The 20,340-nt window shown below is 39.7% G+C and overlaps 3 protein-coding genes across 5 annotated transcripts; 1 reads left to right on the top strand and 2 right to left on the bottom strand.

The window, feature by feature from the left end:
• Positions 1-112: 112 nt before the first annotated feature.
• On the bottom strand, positions 113-3,467 carry LOC116212429 (protein TWIN LOV 1). 2 transcript variants are annotated; one of them, XR_004157850.1, is made up of 7 exons: positions 2,415-3,444; positions 1,982-2,189; positions 1,800-1,864; positions 1,621-1,700; positions 1,503-1,538; positions 1,336-1,399; positions 113-446 (listed from the first exon to the last, which is right to left on the bottom strand). XR_004157850.1 is itself a non-coding variant. In XM_031547043.1 (7 exons), exons 1-7 carry the CDS (start codon positions 2,956-2,958, stop codon positions 288-290), a joined length of 1,176 nt encoding a protein of 391 aa, XP_031402903.1. In that variant the 5' UTR covers positions 2,959-3,467; the 3' UTR covers positions 113-287. The 2 variants fall into 2 exon arrangements, 1 of the variants encoding a protein (XP_031402903.1); XM_031547043.1 differs by having other exon boundaries at positions 1,483-1,538; positions 2,415-3,467.
• Positions 3,468-12,964: 9,497 nt separating this feature from the next.
• On the top strand, positions 12,965-16,855 carry LOC116210635 (probable serine/threonine-protein kinase PIX7). Of its 2 annotated transcripts, XM_031544587.1 has the most exons (7): positions 12,965-13,302; positions 13,377-13,728; positions 14,564-14,901; positions 14,994-15,129; positions 15,601-15,737; positions 15,814-15,937; positions 16,032-16,855. In XM_031544587.1, exons 2-7 carry the CDS (start codon positions 13,431-13,433, stop codon positions 16,535-16,537), a joined length of 1,539 nt encoding a protein of 512 aa, XP_031400447.1. In that variant the 5' UTR covers positions 12,965-13,302; positions 13,377-13,430; the 3' UTR covers positions 16,538-16,855. The 2 variants fall into 2 exon arrangements, with proteins under 2 accessions (XP_031400447.1, XP_031400446.1); XM_031544586.1 differs by having other exon boundaries at positions 12,965-13,728.
• A 167-nt stretch (positions 16,856-17,022) lies between these two features.
• Positions 17,023-19,746, bottom strand: LOC116210636. The gene is made up of 7 exons (XM_031544588.1): positions 19,355-19,746; positions 18,992-19,141; positions 18,493-18,708; positions 18,146-18,267; positions 17,830-17,993; positions 17,475-17,629; positions 17,023-17,275 (listed from the first exon to the last, which is right to left on the bottom strand). Exons 1-7 carry the CDS (start codon positions 19,721-19,723, stop codon positions 17,177-17,179), a joined length of 1,275 nt encoding a protein of 424 aa, XP_031400448.1. The 5' UTR covers positions 19,724-19,746; the 3' UTR covers positions 17,023-17,176.
• Between the last annotated feature and the right edge of the window lie 594 nt (positions 19,747-20,340).

Here is a 20,340-nt window from a genome sequence, read left to right as displayed (position 1 = left end):
TCTTCTTTTTTTTTTTTTTGCCAAAAATATATATAGATCTTTTTTAATAACTTTGCTATTAATAATTCACTGGTTTTAATTATCATCGGTTTGAGCGGTCGAACGATAACGATTCAATGGAGAACTGAACACTTGGGAATGTAATTGATAATGTGTATCCAACATCTTTGCGTATAACAGACCACATTATGTAAAGTTCTACCTAATTCTGAACTCATAACGAACCCGTGGAAGCGAGACAATATACTTTGAGAGTGTGGTCGAAGAGCGGCGGGAGTCCCACGAGGTTACCCTGACCTGGAAGACCCAGCGCTCATCGACAGAGTCCTCAGTGCAACGCGAACTGCACCCACGGTGCTCCGCTGCCTCATCTCGACGCTCAGCCCGTCTCCATCCTGATTCCTGCAGCTACCTTCTTCGATCTGAACGCCCACAAAGTACGCATTCTGGGGCACAGAACGAGCATAACGAAGATTTAGCAATGATGCCATGACAAATACAATGCAATTGCACTATACCGATCAGGAATCATTGAGCAGCATAAGGGAGTAACTCTGTCAGGTGACGTGCTGACATATTAACCACAACCAAAAATGGATCATTGTCGAAAGATATTCCTCTTTTGATTCTAAGCTCGACAAAAAAATATGCAAAGACTTGATTTATTTTACGCCCATCTTTTACCAAGACGAATGAAGCAGCTAAATACCCCGGATTCCAGGGCATTAAGAAGAAGACCCAACTTGTAAGCCTTGAATAGTTAAATACTTCGACGGTTATTGATTCAACATGCCAAAGGACTTGCTCAGGCATGGTCAGTTATACAAGTGCACAAATATGGAACATCCATGGGCAAAGCACATAGACACAGGTGGGAGGGGGTAGCCAGGAAGTGATTTACGCGGAAGAAACAGCGCTCATCATTTATGTCAGATAAAGAAAATACATCACTGGGGTTCCCTACTGGTAACTGAAGCAGAAACAATTTAATAGTGGCTAGAAAAGTCCAACACAAGCCCGATGTTTTAAGAAATAAAAGGGTTCTGTAGTATCTGCCTGTATCATAGTGATGACAAATCACGACCTCAACATGCCTTTAGATAGTGGTATAAACTCCTCTTCTGCAGATTTACATTAACTTAAGCTCACGCAAAGGAACCCCCCGACAACGTTCAGAGTTTTTTAATACTTTCTTGTGCCAAAGTATTTCCCTCAGCACTAGAAGAGATGGCAGTCATTAGATATCACCTTGAGAAAGCACGGAAAAACCAAAACTAACGAAATGTCCAGACTAACTCGATTCTAATGCACTGAAGCTTAAAATTATGTCAGTACCTTGCCGGAAGCATCGCGAACAGGTGAAATGTGAAGAAGATTCCAAAACGTACTACCATCCTTCCTGGAGATGGAACGGAAGGAAAAGATGTAAAAATAAAGTTCGGCTACATTGAAATTACTCAAAAAGTATAGTCCAGTATCAACCTGTAATTCAAAATACGTACTGTGCAGGGCCTTTCGGCACGAATGCTTTCCTTTATCTGAAAAATCGTTAGTCATGAGTTTAACTAAGTTGCTAAGATTTCAAATGGCATTAAAGAATCAATAGAAGAAAGGACATACATATAAGAGAGTTGAGGGGTCTGTAACCATCCCACTGAGAAATCTGCAATTGCGACCTAACACTTCGTGTCTAGAATAACCTGCAACAGTTCAAAAACTTGCATAAGCGAAATCCTCCTCTTCCATAACATGCTATCATAAGGTCAGATGGTTTTCAAATGTAAAAAACTCCAAGTCACCTGTCAATTTCAAGAAGGCATCACTTGCGTAAACTATCGGCAAGTCTGGCAAGTGCATATCAGCCCTGTAAAACGACAATATGGCAAAAGCAGCAGACACGATGCCGAAGCCATCAATACTCGAGCGGAGCAGCAATCCGAACAGGTAAATGATGATAAAATAGGTATCTGTTAAAACTCACAATACAAAGCTTTGTTTGATTCTACCAAGAGATATAGTTATGGATGAACCCAGAACGCTGGTCCCATAACAGCTGCGTTTCTTTCCACAAACCAATCTACCAGTCGACTCACTATAGTGAGTTAAGATAGACATGATGCTGTTAATGGCGGAAGCGACCCTTCCTTTATCCAATTCACTCGCCTCGCAGGGCTCATCGATCTCTACGCCTGTAACAAAAAGGTCTATAACATATGAGCAACCATACACCCCGGTGTTATCAGTAGGATATCCATACACGCAACCGATGCACCAATCACGGCCATCACACATAGCACTGACACACTATACAGCCACGCATACGGAGACCAAGTTCAACCATACAAGTTGCAATCTTGCTCAATTTCACGGTGAGCTCTATTCATCAAAGGAAGATGGGAGACCGAGCAACGAACCTGCACTATCCGAGTCCGGAACCGAATTAAACTCCAGAACACGATCCACTTCCAGAAAACTGTCCGAGCAGACCTCCCTCCTACAAGACCCGAACATGATATCCTCGGAGAAATTCGCTGACGACCGCCTGCTCCTCCTCCCAGACAACGGCACCTGAACGGCCACGAAATGGATCACCCTGCCGTCTTCCTTGCTGAACACAGGGTTCATATGGAACAACATCCAGAACGGGGTCCCGTCCTTGCGATAATTGAGCAGATTGAGCTGAACCGTCCGCTCCTCCCTAATGGCCTCGCGGATTTCCATGACGGACCTCCGGTTAGTCCCTGGCCCCTGAAAGATCCTGCCGTTCTGCCCAATCACTTCCTCCTTGGAGTAACCGCACATCTTCAGGAACCCTCTACTGGCGAAGACGATGGGGTGGCCGCAGATGCTGGGATCGGTTATGGTGAAGCTGTCGGGCAGCTCGTCGAGAGCTTCCGTCACATGGCGGGAGTAGCGGCCGTTGAAGGACTGCTCAATCAGGGCCAGCAGTGATTCCATGACCTCTGCTTATCGAATTCCTCCACAGATTTACCCGATTTCCCGCGCGATTCTCGTGCGCTGTGTGAGGCCAATCCCATAGAATCTCGAGAATGGTGAAAACAATTCCCTCGGAATCGAAACCAGCTCGGAGTAAGCTGAGATAGCACGGCGAACAAAACCGATTGCGACGATCAGCTGGAAAGAGTTGAGTTTTGAGCTCCGATACTTCGTTTCACACGTGTCTCGGACGAGCTCAGAAGCTCGGGGAGAGCAACATCGCCGGGTGTCGGTTCCTGCGGCTGGAACGGGAAGAGAAGAAACGGGGAAAATATCTCGAGCAAGATTAATGGCGGAGAGAGAGAGAGAGAGAGAGTGACGGCGATCAATCAATCAATCGTCGTTGTGGGGGATGGACGAAGATGGAGATGGAGATGAAGATTGAGACGAAGACGACAATAGTGAATTGGATCGACGAACTAAATAGCACCCGATGCATATCCTCCCAGCGTCACATAAAATATGTGAAATTTCTTCTTATTTAAAAAAAAAAAAAAAAAAAAGATGTTCATGAAAGGACAAGACGGTGAAGTTCGACTTTCATTATTGGAACTCTTATTATTTCTTTCGTTCGACATCTTAATTAATGTTTGGTTCCGATATTTTTTACCATAATACTCACTTCATTGCGAAAACAAGAAAAAATCTCAAATCCAAGGCATGTCGCTGTCGGATTAGCAATCTATTGATAATATAAGTAGACGTGCTAATTATATGGTATTATAGTCGGGTTATACGTTTGCGGGCATGATGTTTCTCGGGCTGACATATTATTGGGGAGGAAGTTGCGGACAACGTTTTCCGTACCGGAAAAGATTGTAGCCAATGCTTAGCACAATACGATGGGCTTACGTCGTCGGATTTGTCTCAATCCGACATCAAAAACAAGGGGCAGAGTAACAATGTGCTAGTGGGATTAATTTAATATCATACTATACTCATGTCGTGATTTATTTACTGTGTTACTATGCAGAGGCTACACCACTAAAAATAATAATGATATTCATTTTTTTCCGTGGCAAAGAAAATGGACAACTTATGTTGAAAAATAATCTCGAATCTTATTTTTTTAATAATAATAATAGTTGTCGCTATTCATGTGGGACTCTTTTTTTTTTCCTCTTGAAGTACATATGAATTGACCGTACAAGTACTCATCGCGTTTTTTTTTTTTCGTTTGCATTTAAATCATCTAAGAAAGGTAATCGGTTTTCACGATATTTTTCCCACGATAGCTTACATCGAGAAATTATCTACTAATTATATTCTTATTCCGTTTTTCTTTTCTTTTAACGTCCCAATCTCCTCTTTCAAATAATACCGGATAGTACATAATATATTGTAAGATTATGAACCACATTATCCGCCACCGATTTTTATTGAATCGGAGAGATCTTTCCCCGTGAGGTCCCTACCAAAGGACATACTTTCATATTTCGATATTTTTGTACATGGAGAAAACGGGGGATCGAGGTCCTTGAAAAGGCTCTTATAGTCTGTTTAATTTTATGGTCGATTTTTAAAATTTTAACTCTACATTTAACTCTACTCACTGCACAATAAAAATTAACAACACAATTATTATTTTTTCTTTTTTTAAAATTTTTTTAACTATCCAATTTAATTTTTAATACTAAATTCTTTCAACTATTCATTATTTTTTACACTTTTTCTCATAATTCAATAATATAATCATTATAATCCAATTAAAATTAAAATTTAACTCTACGTGACTTTAAAACTACGGCCACTGATAACTTCGCAAGTCGCAAATTTTGGATCCATGAGCAAAAGCTCCAACTGGCGTATTGGCCGGACTAGGAGGAACCTTCCCCAGTTTCGAACTCTCCTATTTGCTTCGTTTTGTCTTCCACATGGGACCCAGCTCCCCCCTAAATTATTGATGTCCATTAGTACTAAATCTAGTGGCTTCAATGATATGATTCAAATGTAAAAAAGGTATTCACCAAAAAAAATAAATTATATTCATATGATTTGCGAAGCGTGTCACGTATTATCTATATAGTTATTAGCATTAGTTAATTTGTTCGCTACAATTATACTTGTGTTTCCTCGTATCATCATATCACATGATAGAGATAGAATTACTGAAAGAGTCAATGAGAGATCTGTATAAAGTTAATTGTCCTACATAAGTGATCTAGCTCGTAATTTAGAAAGTCTCGAATTGTTACATTACCGGGGAAAAAATGAGAACGAAAGAGAAATACGACATTTATTCACGAGAGATTATAGTAACAGATGCATGCTTAGCTCTTATGAGTTCATATTCATTTCACCTCATACATTGACATGACAGTTGCTTTTATGCTCGTGCTCATTACTAATCAACTGCTGTTTAGTCAATGATGAATCTATCACGGGAGTTCTTACGAGCTCGATTGGTAGGTTTGATCCAAACATCAATTTAGATGAAAATTATTGTCTTGAATTCATGACAAGGTCGATCTGCGCATTAAATGTCCTCCAATGACAATCGATTCACATTGGATTAAGTACATCTCATTTCATTATCGGCACGCTCTTCGACTTTGATAGTTGAGACCTCACACGTCTCTTTGATAATGCAACGTTCGAGTAGGAGGTCGGGACGACTAAACTGGAAACGAAAAGCGTTAGACATGGTATTCTACTAATTCAGCACAATCAAACTTGACGTCTTTCTTTGGTTGCCCCGTGATGTGATCCCTGGACACACAATGACTAATGGTCGCCCTTTGGTTTCGAGCAAAGTCTAATTTAAACCATCGACCCCCATCCCAAAGGAAAACAATAAATAAATAAATTACAAGAGGACTATGGCCCTCACCACGGCATGCACGAGCCGCAACACTCTCTATAAATAATAATAATAATAAATGATACTAGTATTATTATTATGCCGTCTAGAAAAATCATAATCCAATGTCTCGCCGAAATTGTGGCTGCAATGGGACTAACACGTCTATGGTGATTGATTGAGATTCTCCAGCAACCTCATAATATGATTATTATTTTATTATTTCATTAAAAAAAATAAGAACGATGGAAAAATAATTAATAATTAATAATTAGGAAGAAAAGAGCAAAAAAATCAACAGCACAGCACTATCCGACGTTGGAACTTATCCAGACACGTCATTCCCTCTAGACAAACAAGGGCTCGTGTGGTCCCGTCGAGACAGCGGTGCGGAGTGAGTGGGTCCCGTCCAGCAGTCCCAGGGCTTTCGCGTTCATTGGGTCACGTGGACCGGGAGCATGAACCTCCTGTCGCGCTCGATGCACCGTTGAAATAAGCTATTTAGGAACAGAATGAACGCCTTCTACTTTAGGAAGAGGTATGGTGTAAATAATAAATTTGATCTCTCTTAATTGATTGATGGATTCGGTTCCGCATAGGCTGACGTTTTAGACTTTCAGTCATTTCCCCTTTTCTTTTTTCATTTTTCTTATCGTGATATTCAGAAATTCAATGAGACTCGATTAATTCGATTTGAGTTAAATCAACATACTAAGAATTAAACTTTCATGATATAAATTATATTTATTTATAAGACTCGAATTCAAAATTTCCGTAGAAACAAATAAGCTTGGAAGTAGGTGAATCAATTCATATTGAAATTTCCTTGTCCTCTTCTTTAATTGAATAAAATAATCATATTTATTCTGGAAAAAAGGCAAAATAAATTAAATATTAAATAATATAACTGCGACTAGTCCTGGAGGACCTGGACGATGGGGATGCCGTAAATAATTAATAAAATTGCCCACCCGGAAAAAAAAAACATAATAATGATTAAAGAAATTAGAAAAGAAATTCAAGAAAAAGCAAAGAATGTTGGAGGTCGAATCAAGTCCCGGCGCATCGCCGCATCTCCACGTGTCCCTGTGATGACTCACCATGTCTTGATGGACGGTTTCGGATTCAATCAAATGATGAGAGCTCTCAACCACCCGAAAAGAAATAAAAATGGTAAGAGCTCTCAGCCACGACCCTTTTTAGCACACCAGTTCCAGTCCCGATACATCTGGACCCCCGAAGCCAATAGATCGAGTGTACGATCCAGGGCATGTACCCGTTGAGGTCACTTCTATTGCAATTGGATCAATATGAATGCCACTGTTGAGCGTTAACAGTCGTGATTGCAGCCTTGTGATTGCAGCCTTGTCGGCTCTCGAGCGGTATATGTATTGTACCAGAGCAACTTTCATGCATATCATAAAATAATCGATGGTCCGATCATAAGGTTTGGAATTAGCTCCTTGAAAAATTTTCTGACAGATGATCTATATAGAGTTGGGGACTCTTTATGTGCTTTAACTCCTATTAAACTTTTTTATGAGAATAAAGATAAGCTATCAACCTAGGTTTTGATTCGACCTGTTCTGCGCTTATTCTCTTTAAATAAAATGGTAAATTGCACCGGTAGTCTAAAATGTTTTACAAATATTTCATGATGGTTCAAAAAATTTTTTTCGCTACATGATGGTACAAAATGTTTCAAAGTTGTTTCATGATAGTACAAATCGTCAATTGGCCCTGACGCCGTTAACATTTTGCTGACGTGGCGTGTCCTATGTGTCACTTTTGTTACGTGGAACCAATCATAGTGCGCCACATCATTTAAGACAAAATAAAATTTTAAAAAGTCCAAAAAATGCAAAAAATAATTAAAAAAATACAAAAAAAGAGTAAAAAAGAGTAAAAAATTTGGAAAAAAAAAAAAAATTTAAAATTATTTTTAAATATTTTAAATATTTTAAATTTTTTTAAAAAATTTTAAAAATACAAAAAATACAAAAAAAGAGTAAAAATTTAGAAAAAAATAAAAAAATTTATTTTAAAATTTTGAAAATTTTAATATTTAATATTTAAATTATTTAAATTTTAAATTTTAAATTTTAAATTTAAATTAAAAGTTTTAAAATTTTTAGAATTATTTAAAATTTTTTGGCCACGTCAACAAGGAGGTGACACGTAGTAGCCACGTCAGCGTCGGTTTGACTGCGTCAAGCTCAAGTTGACGGTTTGTACTATCATGAAACAACTTTGAAACATTTTGTACCATCATGTAGCGAAAAAAATTTTTTGGACCATCATGAAATATTTGTAAAACATTTTGGACCATCAGTGCAATTTACCATAAATAAAATCTCAAACTCGAATTTTGTGAATGAAAAAAATTCATACCGAAAGAGTTTTACCCATTTAATGAATTGACCCGGCTCAAATTGGATCAGTTAGGACCCGTTGGACTTTTGAATACCATGGTATATATCGAGAAAAAAAATAAATTTTAACATGAATTGTGGTCTATATTTCACAAATGTAAATTGTTGGATATACGATGGGAGCGAAATCTATACGTGTGATGTTTGAGCGAAGAGAAGGAAAATCCGTGTGGTATGATGTGATGGGAGTCCTAAGCTAAAACCAATCCTAAATGGGACGTCTTTTAGAGCCCATGGGCCCAAAAGTACGACTGAGGGATAAAGCCCAAGCCCAACACTCATTGGGCTGGCTGCTCCTCCGTGCAAATTGAGACCCCGGAATTCTATATAGATTTGCACTTCGGGTGGTCCAAAGAGAAAAAGTTTGCCTCGATACAATCTCCAATCGGCTAGACTTACGAAATCAATCGACCCCGATTAATACCCGATTCACCTTTTGCGTCCGCATCGCGTAACTCTCCACCTGGCTCAACAAGGAAAACCACCTCGGTTTGAGCTACTGCACAAGCTTAGACTCGAACCAACCGACATGTTCATTTTCTCGATTGTGATTATTTGCCATGTTAAATGTCCGCGTGATGTGATTTTATCATTTATTTATTTATTTATATAGTCAAAGAGGGAAGACAGGTTGAGGGATGTGCGGTAATGCTAATCCTTTTACATCAGTTGGTTGTTTTGTTTAATTTAATGCAAAGCCAGTTGGCGATTGATCGATAAGCATAGTAAGCGCGCACCAGACACTTTTTCCTGACATATGTCGAGTTTCTTCATCTCGTACAGCTCCAATAATTGCCATGTTTTGACAATGCAAGATTGATGAGACAATTTCAAGGGCATGAGCTCATATTGGTTTTATTTTGTTTTTAGATTAATTAATTAATTGATTAGCTGCTCGTTCTGAAGGTTACTAGTCAATTTTCAAGTGTTGTGTCTAAAAGAGTAAGGTAGCGTTTTGGAGTTGGATTTCTACTTCACTTAATTTTCTCCATAACTCAATATAGTTTTTATTTTTTTCTCGTATTAATAATAAATTTCAATAAATACTTTTTTTAATCATTATTATAATTTTTTTTAATAATAAATTCCTTATATATATATATATACATACTTTTTATCTTTTTATCATATTTAATAATAATTCTCGCATTTATTTTTTTTAACTATTATTAAAATTAATGTTTTAATAATAAATTTTTTCTCTACTATTACCTATTTTATCCGGACACGGGTGGAATGGAATAGAATTGAAATCTTATTTCGGAACTAAACAAAGCGGAAGAAATTATACATATTGAGCTACATTTACGATTTGGGTCCAATGGAATTTTTTTTTCCAACCGATGTTTATGGGTCAGTTGCGAAAATCCCCCTGAACTTTTGATTGATGTGCATCTTTAATTAAGTTTAACTTTCGGCGATAAACTCGAGCTTAGGGAAGTTGCGATTTTATCCTCTTAAAGTTTGAATTTCATAACACAATTTTTCGTTTTCAGGAGAGCAACTTTTTGTAAAAACTTTGATATCATTTATTTAGAATATACAAAAGCGTATTTCATTAAACTCAACCTGCATTCCTTTTCTAATCCGAATAAAAAAAATCCTGAGTTGTGATTCACTAGTTTGAAATATTCAAAATAATAAATTAAGTCCAATGACAATTCTTCAGTATATCTGATAAAATAAATTTATTGGGAATGAAATTCGCTATTTTTATCCCTTTCACATTCAAATAGGGAAATGAATTAATGCATATGTATCTTTTGATCCCGTTGGGACTGATCATGAATTTCGTATCTATTGGGTCCGGAAAAATCCGATCTCGGACATGTGTCTCCCTCGTGCATCTCATGAACCTCGAGCCTCCACGAGGGCGCATGATCGACTTGCAAAATGGGAGATTGAGAGAGAATCTCGATTTTCTTCTTCGATACTTAAACGAGAGTATGTCCGAGAAAGAATAAATAATTGAGTTTTAGGGGTACCTAGAGGGCTATTTGTAGAGCTTGAGGGATGTATGTACCGGGATATAGCTATATGATATAAATATGTGATTGCAAATAAGATAGATTCACATGCCAAATACACAGTAAAAAATGATATAAACATAATATCCCATGAAGATATCCGCAAAACATATCAAAAGATATCCCGAGTTTATCCTAGACAGATTCCCCAATTGGAGAAATGGTACCATAATGAAGAAGATCGAGGTGAACCCGATTTAGTAAATGGGACCGATATTTTTTAATCCCTCACAGTATTCATAATGGTGCAAAACAAATGCTCGTCTTCAAATTGTTCGAGAATAGTGAAATAGTGGCATTGAGTTTCTCGACCGACCCTTTGTCATAAAACTGGACAGTTCTATTTCTCGATCGAAGTTTTTTTTTAGTCTCTTCATTCTTTAAAGTGTAAGCATTTCAGTTTTAGCAAAGAACTAAATTGGATGGATGTAGAAAGTCATATTATTAGAAAAACGGTAAATCATTCTCTCTAGATTATTATGGCATTGAGGTGCAGATGGTAATTGAGAAATGCTGAGGGATAGGTGTAGCCAATTGCCAAAATTCAAACAGGACGATAATTGCGACACAAACCAAACATTAAGTGGGGTAATTGCTAAATATGAAAGACAGTAATATGTAATTTTCTTCCAGCCAAAAAGGAAGAAAAGAAAGGCGATACCTATCGAGACAAATATGATTTCTCAATTCTCAACCCATCCTCTTAATTTTTGTTTTCTTTGGCTCGAGATATGCCCCTTTTACGCTTTTCTTTTAAGGGTTGTAAATGTAAATAAGAAGAATCTTAGAATTGAAGCAAGATGATTTGTTTAAATGAACCATGAAAAGCACTCCGAAATGATGAAGTGATGAAAAAGAGATGTAACATGTTTAACATGTTCCTTGAACAAATATGGAATTATTAAAAATGTAGCATTTGTTTTGAGCTAATCAACACTTTGAGCTAAGAAGTAAAGAGATTCACTTGAAACACTTTATGATTAGATAAATCGACAATGAGAATTAGGATCAACGATGGATTGAGGACTTCTTGTATTCTCATTGTATAAATTAATTATAAAGAAAAAATTTACTATGAAAAACAACTCATGTTTGAATGCGTAAGATTTTTTCTTTCAAAAAGACAAAAAGAAAAAAAGAGGCATGCGTCAGAAAAATCTGATGAATAATGGTTCAGCATGGGATTAGCACTGAAAGCAAGAGTTGAAGATTTTGCCATCTGCGTATGCTGATATGATAAATCAATTTTAATGATATATTAAATTATCAATAATTAATCATCATGTCTAAGTTCAAGCTACCCTTTCGAATATTTCAACTGTCAATCTTCCACCGCAAAATATTTTTTATTCATCGGAAGCTTATGAAGGAAATGAATAAATAAACTCAGAGAAATTATATATTGACCCAATCTGTCTTTTGGTAGAGCGAAGTCAGATTTTCTGAGTAAACAAATATGTGTGTTGCATCAAATATTCCCGGTTTCGATCCATATCATGATCATATTATGCGATGATGATTGCACTCTGAATGTTATCATGAATTAATATTTATACAGTCATTCTTCTGACTAATACTTCTCAATAATTACCTACTAAATTATTGGAACATTGCAAATATTAAAAGCATACAATGTTGCCTCCAATTCCAAGGTATTTATTGCTGAAACCTACGATTTCTCTTTGTATAGACATAGAAGACTTATCATTTGTCCTGGACTAATGAAGCGTTTCTCAAACTTATTTTTAGAAATTGTGTTAACGAGACTCGTTCTTAGAATCGGGGGTGTACATGAGCGTTGCCTAACTTATGAGTCGATTGGGACCGACTCGAAGAAAGCTCGAAATCGACCCAGCCTTATCGAGATTGAATCAGGTTTTTTAGCTGAGCAAGGTCATGCTCGAGCACACCTACTTGGTTTGAATAGCTCGCGAGGTTAATCAAAACTCTGTTACCCTAAAAATACAATTTTTTTAATAAATTTGTCCTTATAATGCGCCCCCCAAAAAAAAGATTACGAAAGTAAAGTTTCATTATTTTACCCCTGCTGAAATGAAATCCTGGCATGACTCCGTCCCTGCATTTAGACCTGCTCAAGCTCTGCCAATCAAGCTCAGGCGAGCTTGAGTTTGATCATAGCATTATATAGAATCCTGGAGTCGAGTTAGAGGTAGCATGTGCTCAAGCTCCACCAGGGCTAAGTTTGACAATCACGCATCATGTGAAAGCATGTTGGCAAAATATGCTACCAAACGGGAAAGAGCAATAGGACGAGAACTGAAATTGTACAAAAGATTGAGGAACGAAATTGCAATTTACCTAAAACTGGAAAAGGAGAAAACGGAAAAAAAAAAGAAATTGGTAAAACGGAATTCCGACCCGACGCGCTCATTCGCGACTCCGACCGAACAGTGACACGTCACCGTCAGGTGGGGCCCAGCACCCGTCTCCCCCCACTCTGCCTCCCCGCGCACCCATTTTTCCTTTCTTTCCACCTCTCTCTCTCTCTCTCTCTCTCTCTCTCTCTCTCTCTCCTGCCCGAACTGCCCGCCCATGCGCTTTTTTGCACCCTTCCCGACCTCCTTGTAGGGGCAGCCTCCCCCGGTCAGGACATTCCCCAAGTTATTCCTGCCCGTCCCCATCGGGCAGCAACTCCCCCTGCCTTTTCTAGTCTTCGATTCCCTGCAAAACACCACCATTTTTAATTCAAAAAAAAAAAAGAAAAAAGAAATCACTCATCAACAACACACAGACAGACACAGAGAGAGAGAGAGAGAGAGAGAGAATCGACATCTCCGTCTCGCATTTCACTCATTCAGAGGCGCCCTTTTTCCATTGAAGCAGTCTCCGTTTTGTGGAAACCTTCCCCTTCTCCCTCCTCTCTCTCCAAGCATTGGTTGAAGATAAATATTGTTTATTCTTTGGGGGAGGGGGTTTTTGCTGTGAGCTGAGCTTCCGTTTCGATTCGGTTCTCTTCATCCGTCGTCGCCTGCCGGAGAAGAAAAGCCGCAGCTTTTGCGTCGATCACTGGCTTTTTCCTTTCTGGGTCTGTGTATAATCCTCCAATCTCCCGATTTTTCTGGCGATTTTGAGCTGATTCTGTAGCTTTGGTGCTGTTAGGGGGTGGAGGGGACTGCCCGTTTGCTTGTATGATTAGGGTTTCCTGTGGTTGATATGGGAGCAGTAGCAGCTGCTGGGGATAACAATAGCGGCGGAGGAGGCGCAGGTGGAGGGGGAGGGGGTGAGAACGGTAAAGTGGAGCCGTGGACCCTGTGCAAATCGGAGAAAAAGAAGAAGAAGAAGACGACGACGAAGAAGTGTGATAGCGACAGGAAGAAGGGGAGGGTGAAGGATGATGATTGTGGGGGTATTGAGGAGACTGGGTGTTGGATCAAGTTCAGTTTCATCGGGAGCTGCATATCTTCTAGATCCAAGGTCGATAACTCCACCTGCGGCACCAGCACAAACTATGGTAACTCCTTTGACTTGGTCGAGAAACTTGTCCTTGTTTACTGGCTGTTCGGACTTTTACCTCGGAGCTGTAGATGAATGCCCTCCTTCCTGTTGTCCATCTTTGCATATTCACTTCGTTCTTGAATATTCCATGACTATGTGTCTGTCTGTCTGTCTTGCTGCTTTTGGGTTCTGATTTTGATTGTTGAGCGCCTCCTTCCTTATCTGACTCCCGATGCATTGGGGTCCACTATAAAAGCCGGGTGGGAGAGACAATGAAGTCTTGTATCTCACGTGAGGAGGAGTGAATCAGAATTTAATCGAATTGAGTTTTTGGGTGAATTGTTGATTGCTGCATAGGGAGATTAGCGTATGTTGTGTTGTATGCTGCCTAGAAAAGATTGGGATATTGATGCTTCTGAGATGTCAGATGAACTGTATGTAGTTTCGCATATTGATCAATAGCATGGCTTGATGAACGAATGGTTTGAATGATCCAGTTTGGAATTTTCTTCCACCGGAACGGGTTTATAATGTAAGGATAGCCCTTGCATGACTGTGTACTTGGCTCATGAATAGTTTCCCTCCCTGTATTTGGGCAAGTTCTGGTTCGGTTTTACCTATCACTTTACTGGGCAAAACATACCATTTCAGTTGTAGTCTTCCTCCATGTTTATGTTAGTTTTCCCTTTTTAATTCGATTATTGATAATCCAGTGCGCTACATGTTTCATATCCGAGCATCTTACAGCCTTGAGATTTATGTGCCTATATTCAAAATGGTATATTATAGGTGGTTTGTAATTCCATCTACTCTACTGCCCATTTTGATATGCCGTTTTTTTGTTTAAGCAGCAGAAAGTAAATCAACATATGATACGAGCAGGGATCAACCTGTTGTTCCTGTAGTCTCATCGACAACCACTAGTAATACAGAGACTAACTCCACTACTTCGAAACTGGAAGAGGAACTTAAAGTTGCTTCTCGGTTGCGGAAGTTCACATTTAATGATTTAAAGTTGGCAACAAGAAACTTCAGACCTGAGAGTCTCCTAGGAGAAGGAGGCTTCGGCTGTGTGTTCAAGGGCTGGATTGAAGAAAATGGAACTGCTCCAGTAAGGCCTGGTACAGGGCTTACTGTCGCTGTTAAAACCCTCAACCATGATGGCCTTCAAGGTCACAAAGAATGGCTGGTATGGGCAGTGTCATTAGATCCTAATTTTAATTCATTTTTATACTTCTCGCATCGCTGTTAGCTAATCTGTCTGCATACTCCATTTGGCAGGCTGAGGTAAATTATCTTGGTGATCTTGTACATCCTAACTTGGTTAAGCTAATTGGTTACTGCATTGAAGATGATCAAAGGCTGCTAGTGTATGAGTTTATGCCAAGGGGAAGCTTGGAGAATCACCTTTTCAGAAGTATGTGCTATGTACCTCCCTTGATTATTATATTTGATTGATGTCCCCGGCATTATCTATTCCTCTTATTATCAATGTGCTCTTAGCATGAAGAATTTGTCGGAAACTGCCCACTTGTTGCTGGATTTTTAAGTTGCTAGCTCTGAAATGCGTGATTCCTTCTGCAAGTGGATGGAACTTGAATCGTTACATTATGCAATTTGATTGCCACTTGCTTTCTGTCCTTGCATGGATCACCTCTTCTATTTGACTTGCGTGATCAGGAAATATTTCATGTTTTATGAAGGTTTTTAAGAACTTCTAATATATGATTTCATCTGCAACTGTAGTATCTCTTTTTTGCTATGTCAATTACTTTTGTTCGTAGCGCTTATAATTGTTAAATTTGGATCTTACTTTGTCCATCAAAGACTTTCCTCTTTAAGAACTTAGCTTAAAAAACATTGAAATGGACTCTTTTATCATGTGTAGGGTCCCTGCCTCTCCCTTGGTCTGTCAGGATGAAGATTGCACTAGGAGCTGCCAGAGGTCTTGCATTTCTTCATGAAGAAGCTGAAAGACCAGTCATATATCGTGATTTTAAGACCTCGAACATTCTATTAGATGCGGTACGCAATGAAACCTGTAGAAATGTTAAGTTTAATATCCTCTGTATTCAACTTTCTAATTACATTGTCATTTCAGGATTACAATGCCAAGCTTTCTGATTTTGGACTTGCAAAAGACGGACCCGAAGAAGGCAAGACGCATGTCTCAACCCGTGTAATGGGAACTTATGGGTATGCAGCACCAGAGTATGTGATGACAGGTAGCATGACCTTTTTCCTATGGTTGATAATGTTCTTGATATCTACTTTTGATTTGTTCCGCTCCAATCTAATCGTGTCCAACTATCTCTTCAGGGCATCTTACATCGAGGAGTGACGTGTACAGTTTTGGCGTGGTTCTGCTAGAAATGCTGACGGGCCGGAGATCCATGGACAAGAACAGGCCCAATGGCGAGCACAACCTTGTTGAGTGGGCTCGGCCCCATCTCGGGGATAGGAGAAGATTCTTCAAACTGATAGATCCACGGCTCGAGGGTCACTTCTCTATAAAGGGAGCCCAGAAGGCTGCCCAGTTGGCCGCTCACTGCCTCAGTCGGGACCCCAAAGCCCGGCCGCTAATGAGTGAAGTGGTCGAAGCTTTAAAGCCTCTCCCGAACCTCAAGGACATGGCCAGCTCTTCATACTACTTCCAGACAATGCGGGCCGATCGAATCGGGTCGAGCCCAAACGCGAGAAACGGGCTCCAGACGCAGAATGGGCTGAGGAATGGGCAACAGCAGAGAAGCCTGTCCATCCCCAACGGTTCCCATGCGTCTCCCTACCATTATCAGTATCCTCATCAATCCCCGAAACCCAAGTAGTAAGATGCAACTCTCGGGTCTAAGTATAGCTGTGAAATAGTTGGTCCTGGAACGCTATCTTCATTATTTTTACTTTTAACCATATCTCTTCTCTTCGGTAAATGAGTTTAACTTACTTCTGGAGCATTTGTTCTTGATTTAGTGGGAAAAGGCAGTGTAAAAAGGAGGGTGTCTTTCTTGTTTGTGTTCTTCTGGCTTAGAGTTTCATGTCCGGTTAGCAGGTAAAAGGTTGTCTGGGATGATGAAGTGTCGTCCATTTTCATCCTTGTGATACTCTATTCTATTTGGGAAATGATTAGTACCCTTTTGTTCCCCTCCTCTTCTTTGTTTCCCACTTTGCCTTCTGGATGGAATCGAAATATGTCGAATCATATACCTCAAATGTGTTGGATAGAGAATTTAACCGATCTTCCTTGATTGTCATGACTTGAGAGCAAAACTTTTTTTCGCAACCATTGCCGCTACTTATATAAGTAATATAATGATTGGACGTAATCATCTTCGTAACATTTCATTTGACTTAAACACAAGCACTACTTGATCTTTAATGTCAGAGCTAGCGTATATACATCCATGGCTATGCGCCAACATTTTGTACAGCCAATTAATATTGGCATCTCTTTATTTACTAGTCGGTTCTTAAGCGGCTCTCCGAGTTAACTGCTCCTTCGACGTGCTCTCGAAAATCTTGTCGGCATTCCCAACCTCAAAGCCATCCCTCCTATGAAACTCTTTAACCTGAGAGTGAAAAAAATGTAACATCTCATGCTTAAGCGATGGAGATCGTGTCAATAATCTACCACTCAACTCTAGTTCTGGCTCAACAACTCAATGAAAAGCAGAATTAAGACGCATTCTCCATGGGCATTCCTGTGTCTGGGAAATAGAAACTAAGCAAAACTAATCAGCTGTGAATGGAGAAAATTCAAAAGGTTACCTCATTTTCCGGTAGATTCTTAAACTGAGGCAGCACAAGTCTTTCAGCGAACTCAATGTACGAACATGGGACTCTTTCAATGACACCATCTGAAAATTGGAAAGGGAATGAGTCCGCAACCGTTGAGCTTTGCTGGAGAAGACCATCGGGGCTAACTGTAATCAAATGGGTGAAAAACCAGTCAGGATGATTATCAAACCTCAAGATTCGAGAATACAAGCTGGAGTGGCAAGATTTATTTCAGAAACACGAGAAGTTGGCAGAAAGTAGTCATCGACTTAAATATTGCAGCTATTTTAGAATTTCACCAAAAAAAAAAACAAGAAAAAGGGTAAGTGCAAGTGTTGCAGCAGACCTTTCAGAACCCCTCCTTCTGAGTTCAATTTGAAGCCGTTATCTTCGAAAAATTTGTTTAGGTTATTGATGCCTTTCAAGTTTGATTTCAGCCGATGAACAGATATGGTCACATGGTTCAGTGCATACCCATTCACAAGGGTCCATGCAGCATATTCGCTTTCCCTGTCAAATGGACAGTTATAAGGGCGACTAATCAAATTGAAGTACTAAGAAGAAAAATCTGGCAATGATAGTTCTGTAGTTAAATCATCACCGGAACTAAATTTCATTTATTAAAGGATTACATGTCAAGCAATCGAATAAATGAAGCAGACCTTGCTAATTGCTGAAATTCAGAATGCAAGGGCTTTTCCCACGTTAACGTTCCCAACGCACTTGCAAGAGCTGCATGTTTGTTCCCATTACCGGAGATCCTGACATATTTCCTAATTATGTCCTGGAATGGAGATACAGAACGTGAGCTTCGATTAGAGAAGAAGGTGAAGTCATCAGTTAGCAAATAGCATATGCTACCGGAACTAAGCTCATCATTGAACTTTCTCGTTGTAGATTTCGATCTCAAATTCTCCTATCGAAATAAGAGGCAGAATATAATGGACTAAATCTCTAGAATGGAAATTAAGCTATAATACCGTGACGAAGAATCATCTCTGGGGCATACCTGTGTTTGTGGACTCATCTGATCGACGAGAAGTTCAGATATGAAGGCTCTTGGAAGGGGCCCATGTACACCACTGCCCCCACGTCCAGGAGAGAATTTAGGAGGTGAGAACCACAGGGCCCTCAGTTTCTTTGCTGGAAATCGCAATTCCTCCTGTTGAGTGTACCCGTAGTCCAGGAAAAAGCTCGCCATTGAGTCGATTCCATGACCATTCACCTTCAGCATTTCACAGTTATCCCACAACGTCAATATATTGATTACCATTATATACCAATCAGCAAAACTAAAGCGATTAAAGAGTCTCAAGGTGTGGCAATTCTCGGCCCGATAAGATACGTTCAGACAGGGTTGGCACAACTAGACTTTTATTTATATTCTACGTTTCATATGAGGAATGAATTATTATGCCAAGATGACCCGACTAGCCAGCCCCTTTACAACAATATCACTATGACAAAACCTGAGTACTCAGGTAAGTTGGCAAAGAGAGAGTGAGTACCCCGAAAGTCCTGAATGCGAGATGATCATAGCAAATCTGATCTTCCCCGGCGGACCGAACAAGCTCCAGCACGGCTCTAGCGGTAGGATTCCGGTAGAGATACACAGTCTCCATGCTCTGAAGGACACTCCTGAGAAATGATTCAGCCCCCTGTAAGCAGAGACGAACACTTCCCGTCGATCACTCAGTTCGAAATTCACTTCAACGATCAATATCACATAAACTACTGAACTGTGAACTGTAAACAGTACATGATGAAGGAAACCAACCGGAAAATTAAATTTTAAAAATTTTAAAAAAACAAAAATCGGCCAGAGAAAAACTTAAGCTTTCGTACACAGTAAAAGGAATCTGGGAGAGGACCTGAGAGGATGACTGAGGGACTCCACTGCCGGCGTCAGAGCTCAAAGAGGCGGAGAGGCTCCGCTTCCCGTTTGATGAAATGGGACGCGTCAGTGGGAAGCTGACAGTCGATTTCGATCCCTTCGGGGAGGTGAAGTTCTTGCAGAAGGGAGAGGGGAAGGAAGAAGGGACGGGCTGAGGACGGGAGGCTGCCCTGACGGAGGAGAACATGGCCGTCGATAGCTTCATCGGATTTCGGCTAATGGTCAAGCTCTGTCGGGTCGGGTCTGATCGATCGAGATGGGGCTCTCTCTCTCTCTCTCTCTCTCTCTCTCTCCGTGTCTGCAACCTTGGTGTCTCGTATTTTCGGCGTGTGTGAATCTCATACATGCAACCCCAATTTGGTGTCTCTCACTCCTTTTTACTACTTTTATTTTCGAGCCGACTTTGAAACATTCATTCTCCTTGCTCGGATCTCCAATTTTTGTATTCTTGGTGGCTGTCGAAAGCTTATACATAGTACTATTACTTAGAATTAAGTTTCGAGCCAAAAAGCAAAGAAATAGTAATAGAAAAATGTGATTGAAATTCGATTTCACGAGCCGTTAAGTATTGTAACTTCTTTGTGAAATCGATATGATCAAGAACTGAATTGATGTAATTAAAGACTAAATTGACGTGACTTGAGATTGAATTAATTTAATATTTTTTTCAAGAATCCAATTAATCCACCTTACATGAGTCAGAACGAAATTCCAGTTTAGTCAGTCGGGAGATGGGGCGTTTCCTTAACTTTCGCTTGTTCTGTTTGTAGGGGGAGAATATCCACGGGGCCGGGTGCATGTGAGCCCAGGAGAGAAGGTCGCGGGACCCACTGTTCATATCCATGGGTGCACTTGAACCCGGGCGCATACACAAAATTTGGCGGATCGCATGCTGTCGGGTCGCTCGCGCCACTTCCTTTTTTTACAAGTCATTTGAACATCAGTAAAATCCTTTTTCGTATA

This window comes from Punica granatum, chromosome 6 (assembly GCF_007655135.1).
Source record: "Punica granatum isolate Tunisia-2019 chromosome 6, ASM765513v2, whole genome shotgun sequence".
Taxonomy (NCBI): Eukaryota; Viridiplantae; Streptophyta; class Magnoliopsida; order Myrtales; family Lythraceae; genus Punica; species Punica granatum.
This window is presented reverse-complemented; position numbering and strand designations above follow the sequence as displayed.